The sequence below is a fragment of the Eumetopias jubatus genome, unplaced genomic scaffold (assembly GCF_037043125.1).
Source record: "Eumetopias jubatus isolate StellerSeaLion01/CBP00866 unplaced genomic scaffold, mEumJub1_p1.0 scaffold_9, whole genome shotgun sequence".
NCBI lineage: Eukaryota > Metazoa > Chordata > Mammalia > Carnivora > Otariidae > Eumetopias > Eumetopias jubatus.
In genome coordinates this window covers 26,523,603-26,551,403 of record NW_028274815.1, presented here as the reverse complement: position 1 = coordinate 26,551,403, position 27,801 = coordinate 26,523,603, and the positions used below count along the sequence as shown (strand labels likewise).

Sequence of the window (27,801 nt, the reverse complement as noted above, 5' to 3'; positions counted from 1 at the left end):
CCATATATTTTATATTTTGTAATATATTTGATATATTTTGTTAATAAAATGAGAGATTAAAAAGTCAACTAATGAAAAGGTGACGAAAAAGATAAGTTCCATCATTATGTCAGTATTTGGGTTCTTGGTGTTTTTTGTTTGTTTTATTATGTCAGTATTTGATTAAATGTAAGAAAGAAAACTGGGATTCCTTCATTTCATGTTACCAAAGGATTTGGTATTCATTTAAGTAAAATAAAACACTTTGAGGACCACGGACTCTTTATAAATGTACTGAAATTTTTTAATGAGAAAAACTATAAAAAATGAATAATTAAAAATTTCAAATTATGCTAGATAGAATATGTTCTAAAATGTCTGACAAAAAATTCTGCTTTCCTTTTGCAAGACATAAATCAAGAGGACCTCAAAGAAAAATGTAGCAATTAAGTTTGGAAAAGCTATAAAAGAGACTTTTACTTTTGAAATGGACATTTTTTTCCTTTCCTAAAATGTATACCATTATTCAAGAAGCATATGTTTATACATTTCACTGAAGAAAATACTATACTTTTAATAATGTGACAGATCTGCTCCATCGAGTGGTTCTCTTATTGTAAAGATGATGTCTATCACACTGCAGTCAACTATAAAATCAAAAATAGCAAAATTCAAATTTAGAGAAACACGTTTTCTATAGGAAGCCTATTTAAACCTTATGACATTTAGAAGGTTCTCAACAGCCCCAAATACATTTTACAAAAATATAGCTTCATCAGTTTCATGTAATGTGAACAAACCCACTATTCTCTAACATTTAGAGTAAATGATTGAACAGTCAATGCACAGTTGGATTACTAAATAAATTGGAAGTCAGTAAGTCAGTATTCCTCATAAAAATAAATTAATTTACAGTACATCATGGTCTTGGTTGTCCAATTCTATTGTTAGTTCCATATCTACTTGGCATATTTGTAAAACCAGTCCTGAATCCTTGGGTTGCTCCAATTCCTGGAACTCCAAGTCCTTGATTAAGCATGCTACTATAAGGTGTGTGTCCATGATTAAGACCCAAACCATAAGGTCTTGTTTGGGTGTTTAGCAGAATAACTGGGTTCACATTTTTCCCAGGGGTGTTAAATGAAAATTCTGGAGGTGGACTACTAGGTTTAGCTGGAGTCGATGTGACAGGGTTTGAATCATCAGTACCCTTTAAAGGAGGCATTGGAATTATGTGATGATCTGAAAAGTTTAGGACATTGGCTGCAACAGGCCCAGACAGTAAGGCAGGTCTAATCCAATCATCCTTGAAAATCTGAACAGTCAAGGTAGACACTAGAGTGTACAGCCTGTTGGTCACATGAGCAAGAACCATTTGTTCGTTTGCATCTCGTCGAATTCTTACATGAACTGATCCAGCCTAAAATGGGCAAAATCATAGGAAAGAGATCCTTAAAATTATACCACTGAAAATTCCATTAGAAATAAACATTTATGATTTGGCTGTAACTGTACTTGGTATTTTTCTTTATTTTTAATTTTTTAAAAAAGATTTTATTTATTTATTTGAGAGAGAGAGCGAGCAAGCGAGCACGAATGGGGTGAGGGGCAGAGGGAGAAGCAGACTCCCTGCCAAGGAAGGAGCCCGATGCAGGGATCGATCCAGGGACGTGGGATCATGACCCAAGCTAAAGGCAGACACCTAACCGACTGAGCCACCCAGGCACCCCTTGATATTTTCTTTGAAACAAGAGAAAGTATGTCTCGATATTTCTTAAAGATTATTCAGTAGTGATTATCAATGTGAAGAGCTAATGAAGTTCTTTATGACTCTTTAAATAAAATGTAACTTTTTAAAATATATAAAAAAGAGAAATACATAAAGGAGGAAGACAGGCATGTTATAACCTAAGGCAGAATAAAAAGTATATAGAAAATGCAGTGGAAGGATAGAAAAGGTAGCTACTAATTCAAATTGAGGAAGACTTCAAAAGAAGATGGCATTTGATCTAGGGTTGATGGTTAAATGTAATTTCAAAAGGTGGAGACAGGCATTCTAAGCTGAGGGAAGAGCAATTAAAATGCATGGCATATATGGATAAGAATAAGCAATATTACTAGAATAAAAAAGTACAAATATGTCAGGGGGCAGAAAAAGAATGAAAGAGAAAAACAAGAAAGAAGGAAAGAGGAAAGAAAGAATATAGAAGGAAAGAAAGATAAGCAGGCAGTAAGGTTAAACGAAAGGTTAGCAGAGGACTCTAAAAATCATCATGAGTTTGAATAGCAAGAATCAAGCAGAAGTAAAATAATCGAAGTTCAGAAAAATTATAGGTATGAATGACTGGTAATTAGGTAGGAAATGATTGCAAGTCTGGGTTAGAAATGAAGATGGCTGAGACAGGACAAATATAGTGGGATCAGAGAGGGACAGATGGATTGATAATATCCCATGGGTTAGATGTGCGGGGACTTGATACCCAACTGGATGTAGTGGATGAGGGAAATGGACCGACTAATCCAAGATGATCTCAAGGTTTCTAGCCTGGGTTACTATGAAGATAGAGAACCCCAGGCATTACAATGATGGCTAGAAGTCTCTTTAGTGAAAAGACATTTATCATACATTATGTTTTTATTTTTACATATATTTTTAAGATTTTATTTATTTATTTGAGAGAGAGAGAGAAAGCATGAGCAGGAGGGAAGGGTAGAGGGAGAAGCAGACTTCCCGCTGAGCAGGGAGCCTGATGTGAGGCTTGATCACAGGACCCTGGGATCATGACCCGAGCCGAAGGCAGATGTTTAACCAACTGAGCCACTCAGGTGCCCTCATTATGTTTTTAAAGTAGATAATAAAACGGTAGGTACAACAATGATCCTATTTTGTTTAAAACACACAGAGACAGAAAAATAGCCAAGAGTAATAGCACTTATCTCTAGAGGGTAGAATTATTGAAGGTTTTTATTCTCTTCTCTTTGACTTAGTTGTAAGTTTTAATTTTTCTAAGAATCAGGTACTATTTGCATAATAATAAAACTTAAGAAGTAAAAACATATAGTAAATAAAGTTAAATAAAATGCCCAGCAGACAGGCAACTGGGTGGCTCAGTCAGTTAAGTGTCCAACTCTTGGTTTTGGCTCAGGTCATGATCTCAGGGCCATGAAATCAAACCCCGAATCAGGCTCTATGCCGAGCGTGGAAACTGCTTAGGATTCTCTCCTTCTCCCTCTGTCCCTCCCCTCCCCACTTTCTCTTAAAAAAAAAAAAAATCCAGCAGATATGTAATGTTGATTTCTAGATAAACTCAGATTTTCAAACGAGAAAAAATTATAACAAAGAATAAACTGCACATAAATTTGCCAAGTAGTTGGTTTAGTTGCAATTGTCTGAATCTATGACTTTAGCAGTAGTGAGTTACTGTCAATCATAAGATGGAGAAAATATAATGCCTGAAGTTGACTTCTAGTCTATTATTTTTATGTAAGAAGCCATGTCTAGAAATGAAGTCATCTTTGATTTCTCCCTTTTCTTGGCCACTACCATCTCACAATCATCACTAGACAAAACTATAAAAGACACTGTAACCTCTTTCAGTCAGCTATGGAAATTAAAGCAATTAAAATAAGTAAAAACCATTTCTGTGCAGGAGCTTGAACAAAGTCCGCTGTGACTTTGGTGTTCGCATTAATTTATGGCTTTTGTGACAACTATTCTCGGCAGCTCAAAAGCTTGTTTTATTTTGTCCTTGGTCTTAATTAGGCACTACATGGGTGCAGGGTTAGATGGCCATGTTCTGAACAGCTGGGTGACCGCATTCTTTGTGTTTATAAGACACCCAACTAAAGAAACACTTATCTACTATTTTATTAAGATTAGTAAAATTAAAAGAATAATTGAAAATGAACGACATTCGGGGGTGCGTGGGTGGTGCAGTTAGTTGAGCGTCTGATTCTTGGTTTTGGATCAGGTTGTGATCTCAGAATTGTGAGAGTGAGTCCCGTGTTGGGGCTACTACCTCTCTCTCAAATAAATAAATAAATCTTTAAAAAAATGAACTACATTCGTGAAGGAATGTAAACTGGTATAGCCATTTCTGGAAAGTGACTGGCTATATCAAAAGCTATAAAAAATGTGTATTTCCCTTTTTTAGAAAAGATTTTCTTTTTAAGTAATCTCTACACCCAAACTGGGGCTTGCACCCACAACCCCGAGATCAAGAGTCTCATGCTATACCGACTGAGCCAGCCAGGCACCCCAATATGAATAATCTTTGACTCACAAAAACAACTTCTAAAAATTAATCTTAAGGAATAATCACAAGTTTGTGCAAAGATTATTCCACAAAAATGTTCATCCCAGCTTTTTTTTAATTTAAAAATTTTTTTAAAGATTTTATTTATTTATTTGAAAGAGAGAGACACAGCAAGAGAGAGAACACAAGCAGGGGGAGTGGGACAGGGAGAAGCAGACTTCCCGCTGAGCAGGGAGCCCAAGGCGGGGCTTGATCCTGGGATCATGACCTGAGCCGAAGGCAGACGCTTAATGACTGAGCCACCCAGGCACCCCATCCCAGCAATTTTTGCATGGGAAAAATGGAATACCACTTTGTCCATTGGGGACTGATTAAATAAATGATGGCATATTCATATAACGTAAAATTGCAGCCACTAAAAATTATGTTGGGATTCCTGAAAGATAGCAGTGGTAGCGGCACTTTTTTGAAATGCCCCAAATATCTCCAGAAAAACAGAGAAACTAAGATATTAAGTCCAAAAACCTATGGACAACATCTATAAAAAAACTAGATAACATGGTTCCCTAAGGAACCCTAATCACAAGGTGTAAGACCTGCAAGGTATCAGCATCTGTGGAGGAGGAAGTGACAGGATATCCAACTGACCTAAAAACCTCAAAGCAACTAACCTGTACTTAACGGAAATCTAGGACAGCAAATTTGAGAAAGGCAGCTGGGAAACTGGGAGGGGTTCTACACATTTCAATAGTGGATGAGTACACTGAGTCTGCAATAAGAAGAGCTGGAGCAGCCTAAGCCCTGTGAGCCCCCCAAAGTAACCAAGCAAAGCTTCCTTCCATTATAAATCACCATGTTAAGAACAATTGTGTCTCAGTCTATGAACCCAAATTGAGCAACACAGCAGAAACAAAAGATAAAGAATCCAAACTAAGCAACACAGTAGAAACAAAAGATAAAGAAGTGCAAATACAAATGGGAGGAAAAGAACCAGGAGAAAGAAAATATTTTCATTTCACAGACTCATCAGAAGAGGGAGCTTTAGAACCATAAATTCAAACACACTACCCTAAACCACTCCTTATTTTAAAGTTCAGCCATCAGAAAGGATGAATACCTACCATTTACATCGACGTGGATGGAACTGGAGGGTACTATGCTAAGTGAAATAAGTCAGTCGGAGAAAGACAATCATCATATGGTTTCACTCATACGTGGAACATAAGAAGTAGCTCAGAGGATCACAGGGGAAGGGAGGGAAAACTGAACAGGAAGAAATCAGAGAGGGAGACAAACCATGAGAGACTCTTGACTCTGGGAACCAAACTGAGGGTTACAGAAGGGAGGTGGGTGGGGGGATGGGGTAACTGGGTGATGGACATTGAGGAGGGCATGTATGGTGATGAGCACTGGGTGTTATATGCAACTGAGGAATCACTGAACACTACATCTGAAACTAATGATGTAGCATATATTGGCTAATTGAATTTAAATAAAAAAATAAAGTTCAGGAATAAAATTTTGCGTAAAAAGGAGCCAAGAGAAAAGAACTGAATCCAAATCGCACACAGTTATTATAAGAAAAAAAGAGAACAGATTATAAAAGATTGCCAAAAAGATTTACCTACAAAACGAGTAAGAACTATAACCTAGTTTTTCAGAACAAGCTGAAAGACATGAAATGAGAACAACATAAATCAGCATTAGAAGACCTCAGAAATGAGGGTGCCTGGGTGGCTCAGTCAGTTAAGCATAGAACTCTTGATTTCAGTTCAGGTCTTGATCTCAGGGTCGTGAGTTCAAGCCCTGCATTGGGCTCCACTCTGAGCGTGGTGTCTACTTAAAAAAAAAATAAAGAAAACCTCAGAAATGAGATGACAGTGAGAAATACAAGAAAAAACAATCACTTCAGAAATGAAGACCAAACTAGAAGGAATACAAAAGCAAATAAACATACAGGTCTCCTATAAGAGAAATAAAAGGTGAAGGAGAAGGAAAGTTTTAAAAATCAAAGGAAATGAAGAGTAAGAAACTCAAAGAAAAGTAACAAATATGAAAGAAAGGCAAAGATCCAACATGCTTATAATAGGAGTTCCCAGAGAAGACAGTAAAAGAAAGAGAACAAAATAAATATTAATAATTAAAGAAAACTTCCCTGAAAGTTAAAAATTTTTTTTTTGAAATAAAATTATTGAAAGGATATATTGCATACCTGGAGTAACTGACCCAGAAAGACCAACACCAAGACATAGTCTAGTGAAATTACAGACTTAAAAAAAAAAACAAAAAAATCTTTGGGCATTTAGGCAAAATCAAGTCACATTTAAGAGAAAAAAAAAACAAAAAACTGACCAGAACAGTAATATTTAGTGACATAGAAAAACTGTTCATGATATATTATGTGAAAAGAGCAAATTATAAACAGCATGATCTCATTTTCTAAGGAGAGTAAATATATGAGTATAAATAAGAAAATGTCATGGCAGGTTTCTCTACATGAAAGGATTACGGTGATTAAAAAAAGTTTTTTCTGAGTACTTTTCTGTGTTTTCCTCATCATTCCTGACACAGGAATGAAACCATGCCATAACAGTCTCTCTGGTAATAGGTCCAAAGTGGATTTGTGAAAATTAATAAAAGGAAACATCACTAAAACGTGAGTTGGGAGGCCAAAAGGGAGGGCCTTTGAGGCCCTACTGCCCCTAGTCAACTGCACACTCAATAGGAAGAGAGGTCGAGTCCATACTACTTTAGCTACTACTTTATTACATCAGCAGGAGAAAGGAGACTTTCCTTCTTCCCCCACAACAGCCCAGCCAAGAGAGACTGTCACAGCTCAGCAATGAGAGCCACTACACTTGAACTCCCAGTTTCTTCCACTGGATTTTTCAGTTATAACAGTCCTTTCCACTTCCTCCTTTCCTTTATAAAAGAGCATTCCCCTCTTTTGTTCTCCAGACTTGCCTATGGTTTTGCTGTAGCTTGCTTGTCCCAAATTGCAATTCTCTGCTATTCCCAAATAAACCCATTTTTGCTAGTAAAATGACTGGTTTTATTTTTCAAGCTAATATAAAAAATATGGAATTTTATGCTGAAGCAAGTTGTGTTATTGTAACTCTTTAACATACTCAGCGAAATCTCCAAAAGCAGAACTGCAATTAAAAAAAAAATTGTACTATTTACTTTTTGGATATTTTCTTTCTTTTTTTTTTTTAAAGATTTTATTTATTTATTGACAGAGATACAGTGAGAGAGGGAACACAAGCAGGGGAGGTGGGAGAGGGAGAAGCAGGCATCCCATGGAGCAGGGAGCCCGATGCAGGGCTCGATCCCAGGACCCTGGGATCATAACCTGAGCCGAAGGCAGATATTTAACGACTGAGCCACCCAGGTGCCCCATACTTTTTGGATATTTTCATATTCAGAAATGTGTGACTATATATTTGTCTTATCTGGACAACCCAGTATTAAGATCATTAACAGCAGTTTGAAAGAAAAAAAAAAAAGAAAGAAAAATATCCTTCAATTAATCTCAATTAAGTTACTGAATCCATCTAAATTTTAGACTCTACTGAACAGAAATGGTAATCAAAGACTCTATAAAAAATTTAAAGAAATGCTTTTTTTAGTTTTAAAAATTATAAACTATGTTGTAAATTATCTAAATTAATATGGAAAACATACCAATGAGCCAAAACCTAGGGTCCAAAAATGCTCATTTCGAACTTCTAAAACTCCATCCAGGGTAGATACCTAATCAAAAACAAAGAAATAGGGTTTGTATTTGACATATCCAACACAGTCACATTAGGGACTTGATCTAAGCGTAGAAATGACATGGCCAAACCCTGCCATTAGGACACTCATTAGCCAAGAGAAGTCCCAGACCACTCAAGACATCATTTCTAATTGTTTGGTAGTGAGCCAAGACCTTGTATTCTGTTTCTTGTCTGGCCCAATCCCTTCAGAATCAGGTCTTTACCACCTACCCCCAGCACCACCTTGTTCAGCAGTGTATAGTTCTTCTTATTTTGTCAATATGTCATATATTTATATCCAGCACTTGTGGTATTAAGATTTTTCTCCCTTTTGGGGGGTCTCCTCTATCATTGCTTTCTCTGTATTCCCTTTTACCAAGTTTCTGCACAACACAGGCTGTTATTTGAGTGTGGGCCAAAAGGAAATTCCGAGACCAGATATATCATGTATGGCCCACTGGTACAATGACACAGGCTTCCTAGCTGAGAAAGCAGCCAGCTATATTGGTAAAAGCGTCCTCTGTGATACCAACAACCAATAGTTTGAAATACTCTCAAAATCCAAATAATTTGATTATCTATTCCTTCATTGGTAAAGAGGTGAATATTTATAAAATACAAAATCTAAATTCACAGATCAATATGTTACATGGTGAAGCAATCAATCAATATGTAAGTGGCCTTTGACTTAATCAAAATCCTTGGTTTGAATACAGATTCATAAAAACCATAGCATTTCCATAGCTAGTAGTATGGTTTCTAGACCATGACCTTGCCTTCCACATTTACTTCAAGCTTCCAGACTGAGCAATTCCTCAAATTTTTGTACTTCTGTCACTGTGTTGTATCTCCTACTGTATTATAAACACCACAAACTCTCCTAAAATAAAATCTAGGTAGGGCTGAATAAAATATTACTTGTACCCACTCTTTCCAACCTCTAATTATAAATTAAAATTATTTTATTTACTATTCCACCTTACCTCTCTGATAAGTTTGTCCAACTGACCAATAACATGGGGTGGTGTTGTCTGGAGAAAAAATAAAATAAAATATGAATAACCCAAGAAGATAAAAAAAATTTTTTTTTTGCATAGTGGTCCTAACACTAACAGATTGGCTTATACCAGACTTGGCTTTGCAGAACATGTGCCCTATCATGATTTAGGGAAGAGAGGTTTCAGTTGGCTCCACTAGTGGGGCAATACCAAGAATCAGCCCATACTTACTTTTCATCTCACAAAGCAGCATTATCTCTAGACCCAAAGAACCCTTGAAGAATCAAACAACCAACTAAAAATCTTCTGTATATGGCATAGCACTATACAATTATTATCTCACTGGTATTACTGCTTCTGGAGCTGGAGCTAGTACCCCTAAGTTTTAGAAAAGGCATGAGGGTAAGACAGAAGGAAAAGCAGTGTTCACAAACACATTCATCCCTGGGAAGCTACCTTTGTATTCAGGTGCTTGTCTACAGGTGTTATCCTACTGTTGAAATACATAGTAATTTGTCATTTTTAATTTTAAGTTTGAAATTTAAAAGTCTCACTAATTCAAGGACAGGAAATAAGAAAACAATTCACAACCAGATTACAAAATAGACAAAGCACATTTATTGGGGGAAAATCAATATGCAAAAAAATTTCTAATTAACACTTTTCACTTGAAACATTAAAAGCAAGATATTTTTAGCTTATGATTTTGTCTTATATTATAAATATGGGAAGATCTGTGCCTATTTTATGGAACAACAGAATTTCATCTGCTTCTTACTATATACAGACTTCAGAGATTACTGTTTGACTTCATTTCTGATGGGAACTTCCAGTAGCTAAAAATTTCACAATCTGGTAGAAGAGTACATATAATTTTATAATCTGGTAGAAAACCATGGCTAATATGAAGCATGTGCATTGGAAGAAGACCCTTACCTGTAGTAATACTTTGCCACTGTACACGCTCATGGGATACATAGTGCCAAACGTCATCAGAGCAATGGCTATGGCAGAAGCAGTGTCTACAGCAAAAAAATTACTAAAAGGAAAAAACAATTCTAAATCTTAAATGTATGCCTCACTGGGCTACTTGCAATTCAATCTTCCAAAAAATTAATTATCTAAAGCAACAGGACTGTTCTATCAATACTGGCCACTACTGGTAACGGGAGTGTCTCCAAAAAAAAAAAAAAAAAAAAAAAAACAACCAACCAAAAAAAAACAACAAAACATTTTCAGAATCCTTTCTTGCCAAAGTTTAGTGGAAAATGATAATTTTTTTAAGCAGTATGTGAAATAATTATGTTAAGATGGTAAAGAAAAAAATGTGAGTATTTTCCCACTATGTATTCTCAATCTACTTGCCAGGTAGAAAGATTTCACATATATTCACTTGTTGCAACAAATAAAAACCTTCAACTAGTAATTTCCGATACAGAGAAGACCAATGTACTTCATCAGTGATTCTGGAAATTTTCCTGTAAACACCTTTCCAATTATTACTGCTAAGAATTTTTGAAATTCCCTAGGAATTACACAATGTGAGATTCCACAGGAGTTCATTAGAGGAACATTGGTCACTAAAGTGCAACACTCATCAGCAGTTCAGGCTGTTCTATTAAGAAGACAGACCAAAATGCTCATGTTTACAAGCTGTTTATGCCTCTTTTTTTATACTTTTTCCCCACATGCTGAGAACAGAAACATGAGGTAAGACATGGTCCCTACCTTTGAAATAGCAGGAGATACCCATATAAAGAAAATAAAGCAATTTGGGAACAAAGGAGAATTCCTACAGGGTATCATGGATGCATAGAGGAGTGAGCGACAAGCCTCCTGAGGAAGGGATAATCCAGAAGGGCTCAATATAAAAAGGTGACATCTGAGCTGACTCTTCCAAGATGAGTGAGCCAATGGGAGGAAGATATCACAGTCAGGGAAAGCAGCATGCGCAAGGGCATGAAAGTCCTGATACAGCACTGAAACCATGAGCAGGTAAGGACACAAGGCTGGATGGCCAGTAAGGGTGGCAGGGGCTTTATCATGCTAACAACTTTTATTTTGTTAAATAGGCAAAGAGGAAGATTTTGAAACAGGAAAATATTATGGTCAGACTTGCAATTTTGAATGATGACGCTAGTAGCAAAATGGAAGGTAACTAGAGATGTGTGAGAATGATTGAAGACCAGAAGACTATTCTAATTAGACCAAGGAAATGATAAGGCCTCAATATCGGCAGCAGCAAGGGGAATGGGAAGGAGGAGACACAAATTAAAAAGAAAGATGCAATGAGACTAGCTGACAAGACTGTTATTTACAATAGTCAAGACATGGAAACAACCAAAGTATCCACTGACAGATGAAGTGATAAAAAGTGTGAGATACACACACCCACAGACATACACACACTGGAATATTATTCAGCCAAAACAGGAAGGAAAGCATGCCATTTACAATAACATGATAGAGAAAGATGAATACTCTTATGAGCTCCCTTATATGTGCCATCTAAAAATCAAAACTCATAAGAAACAGAACAGTTTGGTGGCTGTCAGATGCAGGGGGTGAGGAGGGGGAAGAAATGGGTGAAGTTGGTCAAAAGATATAAACTTGCAGTTATGAGATACATAAGTTCTGAGGATGCAGTGCACAGCATGGTGACTATAAAAACTTAAAAAACAAACACAATACTAGGTGACCAATTAGAACTGGCTTTGGGAGGGGCAAGAGGGGAAGAGGGAAAAGTAGGTTATTTAAGAATGCACTGGAGCTCCTAAAAAAAATTAAACACTGAATTATCCTATAATCCAGCAATTCTACTTCTGGGTATATGCTCACAAGAATTGAAAGCAGGGACTCACACAGATACTTGTACACCCATGTTCACAGCAGCACTATTCACAATGGCCAAAAGATGGAAACAATCCAAATACCCATCAATGGATAAGTCAGCAAAATGTGTTGTATATGTACAATGGAATATTATTCAACCTTAAAAAGAAAATTCTGACATGTATTACAACATGGATGAATCTTGAAAATATTATGCTTAGTGAAATAAACCAGGCACAAAAGGACAAATATTGTCTGATTTCGTTTATAGGAAGTTCTTCATCAAATTCATAGAGACAGAAAGTATGAGTGGTTGCCAGGGGCTGGGGCAAGGCAGAGGGGGAGACGCTATTTAATGGGTACTGAGTTTCAGGCAGGGAAGATAAAAAAAGTTCTGGAGGTGGACGATGGTGATAGTTACACAATGATGTGAAGTTAATGTCACTGAACATGTGCTCAAAATTGGTTAAAATTTTAGTTTTATGTTATGTATGTTTTAACACAATTCCAAAAAACAGTGCAACAGAATAGATGGTAGTAGTATTCCCTGAGATGGGAAATACAAGAACAAACAGCTTTGGGGATGGGGAAAATAGGTTCAGCTGTTGTAGTAAACAGAAGTCAGTAAGATACGCCTTTTGGAATTCAACAGACATCTGACTAGAAATAAAGGTGTGGGAAACCCAGAGGTGGTAAATAAAAACAAGTAATTGAATGTAACCTTCCAGGAGAGTATGCAAAAGAGGAAAAAGAATAATTAAGGACAGATCTTAGTAAACACTAATGTTTAAAGGGTAGATAGTGAAAGAATCATATGTCATAAAACGCTAAGCTTAAAGCAGCTATAAAGTATATTTCCTAAAAGGTTTGTCTTTTAAAAACTTGTTTCACACCTACTTCCTCTTCCTTCTCTCAGCAACAGTAGCCATGGCTTCTCTCTTTTACTGACATCTCTGTTTCACTCCCCAAGTCAGCAGTAGGGAATTTACAGTTTTCCAGTCTGAATTATAGACTATGACAAAAAATACGTATTGAATCCAACCCCCTTAATTTTTCAGATGAAGACACTTAAGGATAAGACTTGACCAAAGTTACACAGGCCATAAGCAAACATGCTCTAAGCTTAATCCTTATCCATCCCACAGATGGGATGGATTTAAAAGTCAGGCCCCCCAAAATGGAAACCACTTGACAGCAATAAAAAATACTTACTTAATTTCAATTAGCATATATGTAATACAAAGAGCAAATGCTCCAGCAAGATCAATCAAAACAAATGGATTCATTCGGGGAAGGAAGATACTGCTAAGTCCTGGAATAATTCCACACAAGCTATGAAGAAACAAAGAGTATTCATTAGCAGAACTCAATGTAATATTGATGAAAATCTTGTAAAAGATAACTTTTATTTTTTTTAATTTTTTAATTTTTAAAATAATTTTTATTTATTTATTTGACAGAGAGAGAGAGTACAAGCAGGCGGAGTAGCAGGTAGAGAGGGAGAAGCAGGCTCCCAGCTGAGCAAGGAGCCAGATGTGGGGCTCGATCCCAGGACCCTGGGAACATGACCTGAGCCAAAGGCAGTCGCTTAACCAAGTGAGCCACCCAGGTACCCTGATAACTTGTTATTTTAGCATCATATGTCTTCTATAGAAAGCAAAGAGGATTTGGAAACAAAGCTCTCTCACTCATAAAGGTCTCTTATATCATCAGTTAAAAGTAAGAAAAAGTAAAAGGAGAAGTCTGATCTGTAAGACTCATGTAGTAACTTCAGCAATGAATACTGTAAGTTCCCATGACAGATGGATTTCTTGTGCATCCCTCTGAAATTATGTGTATCATAAAACCCCATACATAAGATCTTACCTTCGACTAAGATCTGCAACATGCTCTTGAAGCCAACTCGTACTAGCAGCTTTAAGAAGAAAACACTTAAATTACTTATATAGAAAAATAAAGCACTACCAGAAATACTTGATTTCCTTAATTAAAAAAAATAAGTTTGGCAATGACTGTATCACATTTTACAAAATGACATGCTATTCAAATCTAGACATTTTCCCTCTTTTATGCCTTCAAGATAATAAAGGAAAAGCAGTTTCAACTATTTATATTGCTGACCTGAAGGAATTAGTGAGCTTACATATGCCAATGTTACTATTAATTTTAAGTTTTAAAGGCTCTTTAAATGTAAAGCAGAACTTCCTAACCAGTGTGCTGAGAATGGGTTATGGGCAAACCAATTAATCCCTTCAGCTCTCAGAAAGGACAAGTGGGGATCTGGCTACATGCAGACTCTGCCAGTTACTGTCTCTGAACCAGTAGTCTCCAGGCTCAAGCATCCTCTTACACTGATCTCAAGGTTACAGAAATATTCACTTTTTAATGTGTAACATGATGTAAAAAAGATTGGCAAGCTTTATACAAAAGCCATATAGTAGAGCAGTTAAGAGCAGACTCTGATGCCAGAATACCTGCTTTAAAACCCAGCTCTACCTTAGCTAGATGTGTCGCCTGGGGCAAGTGATTTTATATCTCAGTGCCTCAGCATAAAATAGGAATAATAAAATTATTTACCTCATATGGTTTAGGGAGAATTAAATGGGTTAATCTACATAAAGAATTTAGCACAGTGCCTGGCAGACAGAAAGTGCTCAGAATTATTTTCCACTCAAATTTCAACTAATGTCACAAATATTAATGCTTCTGGGAACTTTAATATCCAGCTAATGAAAATACAAACTAGATAACCTTTCTGGAAATAAGTCTGGCACAATATACATCAATGACTTAAAAAATATTATATTTCCAACCCATTTACAATTCTTCTCTGGGAATTTATCCTAAAAAAGACTCAGATGCATACAAAAATACTTGATATAAAAAAGCAGATTGTAGAAGGAAGGGAAAAGGAAACTTGTATCTTTCTGATCATTTCTAAAACATACCTTCTTAAAATTTCTAGAGTGAACATTATACTATTTTAACAATTTATAATTTTTTTCAAAATAATTCTGGACATTGCAAATACCACTATTTAATTTTCTAGTTCATGCAGGAATTCTTAAACTCTAATTCATATAAATACAACTCATGCTTCATAATATTCATGAAGTTGTTTAAATTTGAATGGGCAATTCAGAGAGCTTTCTTCTCTTGACTGTCCTAGTGTTCAAGTCAGTGAGACCTAAAAAGACCCTCTCCTATCTTTGCTTCAAAGTGTGGGTCTGTGCACACAGTCTACTTTTGTTTTTATCTCACTTCTCCAAAAATTAGTGATTAACACTTTGTGAGTTAGTGGGATTCCAGAACATGGAAATGACTGACAAATGACAATAATTTTGACCACTGAAGTGAAATATCAGTCTGAATTTTTAAAGACTTGAAAATAAATGAGTACTTCAAAACATATATGCTACTTTACAAATATATGCCCATCCACCACTGACAGAGAGAAGTTCCTGGGAACTTATCTAACAGAATATAATTATTTGCAAAGAGCACATGAACTATTTGAAGTATACTGATGCTTCTAAAATGCTTGCAATACACTTTTTGTAGGTAGGTTATACATCTAAAATTCCATTCATGTTATTTGGCAAATGTAATTTTTCATCATATATAATTTAATATGTAAGTCAGTTCTGTTTTTAAGTAATATGTTATTTTAAAGCCTGAAATAATTAGATTTTGTTTTATAATTCTCTACTTAGAGAAGACCTGAGAACCTCTAGGATAGTTCTCTCTTCTCTTCAGAATAAGCTTTCTCGTTGATTTATGAGTTAATGAAATAAACACAAGACTTGTTTTTATGAGAGATTAACTGGATTTTTTATTAATGGTAAATAAAAATCGTACCTTCAGAGACATAAGCAAAAGGTTTATTCTGAATAGAAAGCATCGTGAACAAGTTGAAGGAAAGAGCCACAAAAGTACCAACTAATAATCTTCCCCTAGAAAGAATAATAACATTCACCATTATATTTTTCTTGGTAATACCAATATGCAGTTTCAGCATGCAGACAAAGAGATGGGAAGGCAGAGTGGTCTGCTTCAGTGGTTTGGGATTTGCAGAGCCACACTCTGAACTTGCTTTCGGGCTCCATAATCCATTGCCTGTCTACTGCTCCATCTTACATAGGACCAAAACTGACTTTTAGCATTAATAGTATCTTCTTACAGGTATCTGCTGTTATAAATCCATACAAATGTAATAGTGTTTGGTTTATAGGATACTAGACAGGTCAGAATATCCTGAATTAAACTGATCAAAATAGGTAAAGTCCATATACTTGGCAGCTATACGTAGTAGATAATAACAATTCTATCTTTTCTAAAAGTGCTAAAAGATTTTGGGCATCTAATTTTAACTTATAGGTGATCAATGGGGCTAGTTTAGTGTGTTGACTAAGGCCTGGAAATAATGAGGGACCTAAAGCCAGAGTACAGATATAAATATTGTGTAATATAAAAACATACGGGCTTGGGAATAGTTAAGGGTGAGAAGTTGTCTTGGGATTTGGGAATTTTGTTTGTGAAATATCAGTGAAATGTATATTGCCACACTCTGAACTCTGACATTGGGCAAAGTAACCATTATTCCTAATATACCACTTAATAACTGGGAATCAAATATAATAGTAAATTATATGTTATGTCAAAAGCAAAATCTCACGTGTGTATCTCAGGCTGCTCCAAAAAGCGTTCTGCACTAAAAGAAAGAAATAATGTACTAAATTAGTTCTATAAATTATGAAATTAAAAAGCCTTATTAAATACAGAATTAATTCAATAAGTAAACAAAATCTTTTTTTAAATTAATTAAATAATTTCTGTATCCAAAATGGGGCTCAAACTCAAGATCCCAAGATCAAGAGTTGCATGCTCTTCTGAGTGAGCCAGGTGTCCTGAACAAAATCTTTTAATATGATATCCAACTGTTGATTATTAACAGTGATCAGGCAAGGAGACTTACAAATTATCCTTAATATGTAATACCAATCTTCTCTACAAAACCTGTTTCAATGGGTTTGTAACTCAGCATTAAAACATGTCTGATGGAAGCCCTTTCTTTCATACCTGCCCAGGATTTAGTAGCATCAAAATAAAGTAATAAAAGAAGGGAGAAAAGTCTGAAATATGAGGAAGCCATACAATTAAAACTCTAGCACCATTCATCTGGATTTCATCTTCAAACCAATTCAGTGTCTCAATGGATTCTTTCATGTCCCCGAAGGTGGAAGAGCTAGAATTTACAATGACATGAACATTGTAGACAAATGTACCTTTCTTTTAATATAAAGAGAGCTCCCAACTGTGCCAAGACTGTGGAGGCAAATACAGCTAAGACTTCTAATCTTTCAAATCTGAAATCAGAAAATTAGATCAGCACAATTCATAAACCAGTATCTCCAGAACACATTTTCATTCATTTATTTACTCACTCAATTTTCTTTTTTTTTTTTTAAAGATTTTATTTATTTATTTGACAGAGACACAGCAAGAGAGGGAACACAAGCAGGGGGACTGAGAGAGGGAGAAGCAAGCCTCCTGCAGAGCAGGGACCCTGATGCAGGGCTTGATCCCAGGACCCTGAGATCATGACCTGAGCCAAAGGCAGACGCTTAACGACTGAGCCACCCAGGCGCCCCATTTACTCACTCAATTTTCATATGTGCCTACCATAAGCCAAACACTGTTCAGACAGACTACAGATTTTCTAGAATGAAAATAAAGAACATCACAGATTAAGAAAAAGAGTGCCTATCTGTACAACATCTATTCCAGGACCCACTTATGGCTCTTATTTTTCTAGAAATAATTGTTACCATAATAACAGCTAACACTTGATTGACCCATCTTGTGTTAGACATTGGTCTAGGTGCTTAACATATTATCTTTTTTAAAGATTTTATTTACTTGAGAGAGAGAGAGAGAGAGCATGAGCAGAGGGAGGGGTAGTAGGAGAGAGTGTGGAGTGTGAGGTGGGGCTTGATCCCAGGTCCCTGAGATCATGACCTGAGCCTAAATCAGATGCTTAACCGACTTAGCCACAAAGGCGCCCCTATATTATCTATTCAAAACTTCCCAACACCTTAGGAAGGTTACTTTATCCACTTTTTAAAAAAAGAATAGATAAGGAACTTGACACACAAAAAGGAAAAGTAACTGTTTAGAGTCATATAGCTAGCAAGTGGAGGAGTCAGGTTTCCAAACTTAGGCACTCTAGCTCCAGAGTTCATGATTTTAACCACTTATTATACTGTCTCTCACTGCTACACATAATTGTAGTTAATAATGTGTATGTCTTATAATCCCAAACTGTCAGCTGAAGGCCAGGGCTCTAGCCTTATTCATCTTAGTTTTTCCCACAACACATAATTTAATGGCATTCAATATTTGTGGTATGTATAAATGCTTGAAATTTCTCAAGGAATTACATATCTTCAGAAAAGATAATAAAATAATTAAGGATGCTCATCACATTGCTGTTTATAAAGGGAAAAAAAGGTTGGAATCAACAACAGAACATATTATTAAAAATATAACAGAAATTGGGGTGCCTGGGTGGTGCAGTCAGTAAGCCTCCAACTCTTGGTTTTGGCTCAGGTCATGATCTCATGGGTTGTGAGACTGAGCTCTGCATTGGGCTCTGTGCTCAGTGCAGAGTCAGCTGTAAATTCTCTCCCTCTACCCCTTGCCCAACTTGCGTGCATGCTCTTTCTCTCTCTTTCAAATGAATAAATAAATCTTTAAAAAATATATAACAGAAATGTATTCATTGACATGGAAAGATGTAAGTGAAAAGAGTGAGTTATAAAAGAGTATAAAACAGTATGTAAATGAAGCAAAGTTATTTGTGAAAATTGACAAACTGATAGTAAAGTGCATATGGAAATGCAAAAAGTGAAGGAAAGCAAAGATAATCTAAGAAGAACAAAGCTGGAAGATTTACACCGCCAGATGTCAAGATTTATTTCAAAACTATCATAGTTAGCATAGTACTAATGCAAAAATAGACAAATGTCCCAGACTGAATAGAAAAGAAAATCCAGAATAGAATTACACGTTCATAATCACCTAATTTACAAAAAAGGTAGAGACATAAAAAGCAGTAGAAAAAGGATTAATTTTTTTCCAATATGTTTTATCAATTGAACAACTAGATAGAAACAAATGTGCTTTGATCTCTACCTCAACCCATACACAAAAATGAATTCCAGTTTGAATGTAGGTCTTAAATGTGAAAAATCAAACAAGATCTCTAGCTAATACCAGGATATCTTTATGACCTAGGAGTGACCAAGATTTCCTGACAAGTACACAAAAAGGACTAACCATAAAAGACTGATAAATTGAATTTATCATTGAAATTAAAAACTTTCATTTGTGGGAAAAGATATTTATATATAAAGAACTCTTACAGACCACTAACAAAAGAAAAAAGGTAACCCAATTTAAAAATGGGTAAAACACTTTAACAAGTATTTCACAAAGAGATAATCTGAACAATTAAGAAACATATGAAAAAGTAAATAAAAAGTATGAAAAAGTGTTCAACTAGTCATCAGGAAAATAATTTAAAACCACAAGACACAACTACATACCCCAGAAGGGCTTAAAAAAAAAAAAGCAATTATCAACTGTTGGTACAAGCATGAAACAACCAGAACTCTCATACATTGACAGTGGGAGCGTAAACTGGTAAAACCACTCTAGAAAACTGGTATTATCTTATCTTCTAACAATGAACATATGCAAATCCTATGACTGAGTAACTTCACTCAAAGATATGTATCCAACATAAAGGGATACACATGTACACCAAAAGACATGTACAAGAATATTTGTAAGTAGTTTTATTTATAATAGCTAAAAGCTGAAAATCATCTAAATGCCCCTCAATAGTTGAACATAAAAAGAAATTATGGTGGGGCGCCTGGGTGGCTCAGTGGTTAAGTGTCTGCCTTCAGCTAGGTCATGATCCCAGGGTCCTGGGAGCGAGCCCCACACTGAGCCCCGCATCGGGCTGCCTGCTTGGCAGGAAGCCTGCTTCTCCCTTTCCCACTCCCTCTGCTTGTGCTTTCTCTCTCACTGTGTCTCTCTCTGTCAAATAAATAAATATTAAAAAAAAAAGAAATTATGGTATATTCATAAAATGCAATATGAGTGAACTACTGCTATAGGAGAGTATATACTGTAATCCCATTTATGTGCCTTCAAAAACAGGCAACAATAATCTGCAAGGAATAGTCGTCAGAACACTGATTACTTTTGTTGGGTTTTGAGTCTGACTCAAAACAAAGGGAGGTTTTTTGGGGGGGACTTGTAGTGTTTTATATCATGATCCAGATAGTAGTTATACAGGTATATTCATTTATTAAAATTCACCAAACTGTACAAGGATATAAGATAGAACAAGATTATAGTCCCTGCTGCCATGGAATTTATATTTTAAAGGGGGAGACAGAATAACAATTTATAAGTTCTGATAAGTTTTTTTTTTAAAGATTTTATTTATTTATTCATGAGAGACAGAGAGAGACACAGAAAGAGAAGCAGAGGGAGAAGCAGGCTCCCCGCTGAGCAGGGAGCCCGATGTGGGACTTGATCCCAGGATCCTGGGATCATGACCTGAGCCGAAGGCAGACGCTTAACCATCTGAGCCACCCAGGTGCCCAAGTTCTGGTAAGTTCTATATAGAGAATTATGGTAGTCTGATGTGACAAGAGGCTAACTAGGATTCATTTTAGAATCTATTTTAGATTGGGCCCAGTCACTGAATGACATCAGCATTTAGTGATATTAGGATTGGAATAACAAGATGGAGCTCTGTATCTTGTAAAGATGACATGAAGAACATTTCAATCAGAGACAACAGCTTGTACAAAGGACGTAAGGCAGGAATACATTAATTGTATACAAATTACAGAAAGAAAGTGTGGTATAGAGGGCATGAAAATGGTAACTTGAAGAGAAGTAGGCACAGAAGAGCTTATATAAGAATTTTGCAAATTAGAGAAAGGACTCGGAATTTTATTCTAAGTATGATAGCAAACAACTGAGTGGTTTCAAGGAGGAGACTGATAGTATGACTTGGATTTAAAAGGGAAAAAACTCTGGCTGCTATCCGGAGAATGGTCTATAAGGGGGTAGGAGCAGAGGCATGGGGACAAGTTAGGAGGCTGGATTAAGGCAAGAAATGAAGGTAGTTTGATTAGGATGTTAGTAGTCAAGATAGAAATGGGGGTAGGGGCAGATTCTGGATGTATTTGTAGGTTACCCTGATGTAACCTGCTGATGGATAAATGTGGGTAATGAGATGGGAAAAACTGCAGAGGAATAGGTTTTGGGGGAAGAAAACAAGAATTCTAGCCAATATTTAAGACACCAATTAGATATCTATGTGACGCTGTAAAGAAGGCAGTCTGAAACAAGATAGATCTCAGGGCTAAAGAACTGGAGACTGGAATTACTAAATATAGATATTTCAAGCTATGTGACTGACTGAAATTATATTCAGATGTTAATTTTATTGTTTAATTGCTCCCTCCTTTCTTGTTCACTCTAAGTTGGCCAAAATGGAAGTTATCAAGTCCTTGTTTAACCTTGTCTCCTGGCCACAGTATTTGATCTAAAGACTAATACCTGTTCCAAGCTAGACCAGTCAGTAGTTTTCTCTCATAATTTTTTTTTTAAGATTTTATTTATTTATTTGGGAGAGAGTATGAGCACACGAGCAGGGGTAGCAGCAGAGGGAGAAGCAGGCTCCCTGCAGCAGGGAGCCCGATGTGGGGCTGGATCTCAGGACCCCGGGATCATGACCCAAGCCAAAGGCAGACGCTAAACTGACTGAGCCACCCAGGCGCCCCTCTTTCTCATGATTTTCTTAACTAGAGTTGGGGAAAAGCCTTTCCTTCTCTAAGATGAAGGTAAGAAGGTTCCAGTTAAGGTCTTGCTAGGAGTTATTCCAGGATGGTGGGGAAAAGTGGTCTGAGAAACTAAACCGTACATGCAGAGAAAAGCAAGCCTGAGAGATAAGAGAAAGACAATGTCCTGAGTTTGCTAGTCCCTATGCCAGTTACCTCAGTTTTCCCACATTTTGATTACATTAATTATAAAAGTTCCCATTTTCCCCCATACTAGCTTGAGTTGGATTGTCACTTAAAACCAAAAGCTTTAACTCAGTCACAGATTTCTATATACAGGTATTTCTATGTAACTTATAACCAATTATCATAGTAATAGTCTATCAAAGTTCAGTGACACTTATGAATATTTTCACTTTGCATTAAGATTTCATGTTTACTTTGCCCCCTTGTTTAAGTAAGTAAAACCTGATTTTGTTCAAAAGATTAAGTTTGGTCCAAAAGTTTATTTGCCAAAGTTAAATTCTTCTTTCAATGGGAGAAGATATTTGCAAATGATATACCTGACAAGGGGTTAGTATTCAAAATATATAAAGAACTTAAACTCAACACCAAAAAAAAAAAAATCCAGTTAAAAATGGGCAAAAGACATGAACAGACATTTCTCCAAAGAAGACATAAAGATGGCAACAGACACATGAAAAGATGCTCAACATCATTTATCATCAGGGCAATGCAAATCAAAACCACAAGATATCACCTAACACCTGTCAGAATGGCTAAAATAAAAAATACAAGAAACAACCAGTATTGGTGAGGATGGGGAGAAAAAGGAACCCTCTCACTGTTGGTGGGAATGCAAACTGGTGCAGCCACTTTGGAAAACAGTATGGAGGTTCCTCAAAAAATTAAAAACAGAATTACCATATGATCTAGTAATCCCACTATTGGGTATTTACTCAAAGAATACAAAAACACTAATTTGAAAAGATACATGCACCCCTTATGACTACTGCAGCATTATTTATAATAGTCAAAATATGGAAGCAGCCCAAATGCCCATCAACAAATGAATGGATAAAGACAATGTGTGTGTGTGTGTGTGTGTGTGTGTGTGTGTGTGTGTGTGTGTGTGTGTGTAATATTACTCAGCCATAAAAAAGAATGAAATCTTGCCATTTGCAACAACATAGATGGATCTGGAGGTTGTAATGCTAAATGAAGTAAGTCAGTCAGAGAAAGACAAGTACCATGTGATCTCACTTATATGTGGAATTTAAGAAACAAAACAAAGAAAAAAAAAAAGACAAACCAGAGCTGCCATCTTGCGTCCCTGCGTGTGTGCACCTAATCTCAGCTGGTCCGCCCGAGACCCCCTGAGCGCCAACCCTACTCCCCTGCTCGGTCCCATTTCCGCTCCAAAAGATGAAAGAAACTATCATGAACCAGAAGAAACTCGCCAAACTGCAAGCACAAGTGCGCATTAATGGGAAAGGAACTGCTTGCCGAAAGAAGAAGGTGGTTCATAGAACGGCTACAGCAGATGATAAAAAACTTCAGTTCTCCTCAAAGAAGTTAGGGGTAAACAATATTTCTGGTATTGAAGAAGTGAATATGTTCACAAACCAAGGAACAGTGATCCATTTTAATAACCCCAAAGTTCAGGCATCACTGGCAGCGAACACTTTCACCATTACAGGCCATGCTGAGACAAAGCAGCTGACAGAAATGCTACCCAGGATCTTAAACCAACTTGGTGCAGACAGTCTGACTAGTTTAAGAAGAGACTGGCTGAAGCTCTGCCCAAACAATCTGTGGATGGAAAAGCACCACTTGCTACCGGAGAGGAGGATGATGATGAAGTTCCAGATCTTGTGGAGAATTTTGATGAAGCTTCCAAGAATGAAGCAAACTGAATTGAGTCAACTTCTGAAGAACATAAAACTTGAAGAAGTTACTGGGAGCTGCTATTTTATATTATGACTGCTTTTTAAAATTTTGTTCATGGATCTGATAAAATCTAGATCTCTAATATTTTTAAACCCAAGCCCCTTGGACACTGCAGCTCTTTTCAGTTTTTGCTTATACACAATTCATTCTTTGCAGCTATTTAAGCTGAAGAAGCCTGGGAATAAAGTTTGAAACAAGGTTAATAAAGTTCTTTGCCTAGGAAAAAAAAAAAAAAGAGACAAACCAAAAAACAGACTCTTAACTACAGAGAAAAAACTGGTAGTTACCAGAGGGGAGGTGGGGTAGGGGTATGGGTGAAATAGGTGAAGGGGATTAAGAGTATACTTATTGTGATGAGCACTTAGTAATGTATAGAATTATGAATCACTACATTGCACACCTCAAACTAATATAACACTCTACGTTAACTATACTGGGATTTTTAAAAATTAAAAAAAGAAAAATGACAAGTGTTGGTGAGCATGCTGGTGGGAATGGAAAATGGCGCTACCACTGTGTATGGTGGTTCCTCAAAAAGTTAAACATGGAATCACACAATATGATCCAGGGATCAGTATACACCCAAAAGAGCTGAAAGCAGGGATTCAAACAGATACCTGTACACCAATGTTTATAAAAGCATTACTCACAATAGCCCAAAGGTGGATACAAACCAAATGCGCATCAACAGAATAAACAAAATGTCATATATATATGCAATAGAAAATTATTCAACTTTAGAAAGTAATGAAATTCTGACATATGTTATAAACATAGATGAAATCTGCAAACATTAAGTGAAATAAGCCATACTCAAAACGACAAATATTGTGTGATTCCATTTATATGAGTACCCAGAACAGGCAAATTCATAGACACAGAAAGCAGAATGGCGCTTGCCAAGGGCTGAGAGATAGGGGAATAGGGAGTTATTGTTTAATGGGTACAGAGTTTCTTTTTGGAAAGAGGAAATATTTCTGGAAATAGTGGCAATAGATAAAAAGGTACTTAATGCCACTGAATTGTACACTTGAAAATGGTTAAAATGTTAACTTTTATGTTACATACAATTTATCATAATAAAAACCCCCACAAACTTAAAAAGAAATTCTTCTTTCAAGTTGTTTCCTGGAATCCGAAAGGAACTCATTTTTTCTAATAAATTAAGAAAAACCTCTAATACAAAAGATTATCTTTCAACTTTCAACTTTTAATAATTTCTAAAACTATAGAAACAGAATCTCAAATTCTTTGTTAGTCCATTGCTATCACAAATCCAGTCTTATGATAAAAATACATCTCTACCACTACATTAATGTTAAAATATATCACATTTACTCTTAACATTTATAGGACACACCTATAGGAAAATCCTTTGTACTTTCTCTAAAATTTAAGGGATTACTAAAATATCGAAGAACTTAATGTGAACATTTTATTTTAATATGATTTAAATTCACATATTCATGTTCCTTATCTAGAATCCTGTTGGAAGATGTCTTTTTAAATCTACTTTCAATATTTGATCCCCATCCTACTACAGAGATAGCATATATTCTCTACAAACACTCTAGCTAGCTCTTTACTGCCTGATAACAACTACCATTTTAATAGCAGTAAGTTAGCAGAAAATAAAATGACTTGAACTTACCCAAATGAATAGACAGGGCTAGGTTTCCTCATCATTACCCAGTAACTTATCAAACATGTCATTAAACTAAGTAAAAAGGAAAATAAATTTAGCTTTAGAACTAGAGCAGGAGGAGAACACACAAAAAGAAATTATGTTTTTAGAATTCCTAAGTTTGCTGAAAGTTATCAGTGCTTGCAGACTAAATTAATAAACTATTCTAATAAGCTATAATCTAATCACCAGCAGCATCCTAATATGTGAGTTTTATCATGTGGAGAAACTGAAAAAAGTCACAATACATCAAGTCAGTAAATAGAACCTAAACCCATACTTTCTCTAAGTAAGTTATCCACCCTAAACAGTTTCCATAACTGAGCATGCAAAAATAGCACAGTAATAATAAAGTAATATATTTTATTTTAGCCACAGAGAATAAATTTTAACTCTGATAAACTTAAATCTTTGTTAAAAGTTAAACGAAATATTAATAGCAACAACACTCTGGATAGGATAAAATTACATTCATTTTCCAAGTACAGTGGAGATTCACTCTAAAACAACTTACTACCGCGTGAAATCCAGTGGTAACTCTATATTTTAGATGAGTCAAGTAGATTTAGGTACATGACTAATGAAAAGACATACTTATACTCCTATGGCATGGATCTTGAAGACATCAAGTTTTTTGCAATCCTTACACGGCGATATGAAAGGTCCCACGAAGCAGGGAGCCAAAAGGGTGTCTCCCTAGCTCATAATTGCTCACTTCTTAGTTATTAATGCCCATCTACACGGTTACGGAAGGAACTGGTACGTTCTTATGGGACACTGCTCCCTGGCCACAGCTGACTCAACTACAGGTAGGTACCCAAGGCATATGATCTAATGCCTGGGTATTATTTTTTCTGTTCCTCTATAAATGGGATATTTTCTTCCAGTATATCTCCTAATAGTTATTGTTTGTATATATGTTCTATGTTGATAATTTTACTTATTTCACAGATTACTTTCCTTTAAGCAGAGAAAACAAATTCAGTGCAAGAAATTCCTTATTAGTTTCAAAACACTAAAGAGACTTTTTCAAACTTACCTAAAAAACTAATGATGTATGGTGATTAACATAACATAATAAAATTAAAGAAAACAAAAAAACAAAAAACTTACCTAAAAAGGTCAAAAATGGTCAAGTAAGTATAGGCAGTTAAAGCTGCAAAACAACAAAACAACTGATTAAAATGTTGCTGAATCCACTGTTTGGAAATGTAGCTAATAATCAAGATTGTTCATACCAGGTATATCCATTACCAAAAACACCCTGAGTCACTAACTAACCTTATATGTTGGCAATTATCTAGATTAATATATGTAGCCAAATGTGATAAATACAGAGGTGTCTGACTGGCTCAGTTGGTAGAGCATAGGACTCTTGATCTCAGGGTTGTAAGTTCAAGCCCAGCATTGGAGCCTACGTAATTAAAAAAAAAAAAAATTGGTAAGTACAAAAGCTTACTCTAGAGTCTGATTTCGCCATCAGGACAAAGGAAGCAGCATACACCCAAAACTGCTATCATCATTTTGGGGTTTTTTTACTTTCTTCTGTCATCTGAGTACTATTTTAAATATAGTCTCTAAATAGCAGGATGAAAAGAATGATACATAAAAACGTAAGAGGTCAAGAAATGGGGCACCTGGATGACTCGGTTGGGTGTCCGGCTCTTGATTTCCACTCAGGTCATGATCTCAGGGTCAGGATGGAGCCCCACATCAGGGTCTGCACTGAGTATGGAGCCTACCTGGGATTCTCTCTCTCCCTCTCCTTCTGCCCCTACCTCTACTTGCACTCTCTCTCTTTCCAAAAAAATAAAAATAAATAAACATAAAAAATTAAAAAATTTAAAAGAGGTCAAGAAACAAGAAAAATATTATAGATTTCCCTTTTCAAGGAAAATCCAAGAAACATAAATCTCAAAATCTTACTTAGACACTGCATAAATTGAAGGGCTAATCTATCACATAAAAAGGAATCAGTCTTTCAAATAGATTTAAAGCTATTTTAAAAAAAAAGCTCATTTAAAATGATAATGCTTAACAACTGAACCAAACTTTACAGTTTACAAGGCACTTTTCTTTTTTTTAAAGATTTTATTTATTTATTTGTCAGAGAGAGACACCACTAGAGAGAGGGAACACAAGCAGGGGGAGTGGGAGAGGGAGAAGCAGGTTTCCCGCTGAGCAGAGAGCCCGATGTGGGGCTCGATTCCAGGACCCTGGGATCATGACCTGAGCCGAAGGCAGACACTCAACCTACTGAGCCGCCCAGGCGCCCCAACAAGGCACTTTTCACATAGCTTCTCTTATTTAAATCTTGAGTTATATTTCAGAATAATATATTCCACATAAAGAAAGATATATCTTTATTTAAAACCAGAACAATAAATGTGAAACTAATGATTAACTCCACAAAAATAGGAATGGTGACATACCTATACTGTTAGTGGAACTGCACCACATAAGCAGGAAGCCAGT

The 27,801-nt window shown here is 36.0% G+C and overlaps 1 protein-coding gene across 1 annotated transcript; it reads right to left on the bottom strand.

The window, feature by feature from the left end:
- Positions 1 to 19: 19 nt before the first annotated feature.
- Positions 20 to 27,801, bottom strand: SLC30A6 (solute carrier family 30 member 6). The gene is made up of 12 exons (XM_028117227.2): positions 27,759 to 27,801; positions 26,440 to 26,482; positions 25,294 to 25,359; positions 17,109 to 17,189; positions 16,499 to 16,534; positions 15,682 to 15,776; positions 13,690 to 13,738; positions 13,036 to 13,155; positions 9,928 to 10,030; positions 8,977 to 9,024; positions 7,920 to 7,988; positions 20 to 1,399 (listed from the first exon to the last, which is right to left on the bottom strand). The coding sequence occupies exons 1-12, from the start codon at positions 27,784 to 27,786 to the stop codon at positions 899 to 901; spliced, it is 1,239 nt and encodes a 412-aa protein (XP_027973028.2). The 5' UTR covers positions 27,787 to 27,801; the 3' UTR covers positions 20 to 898.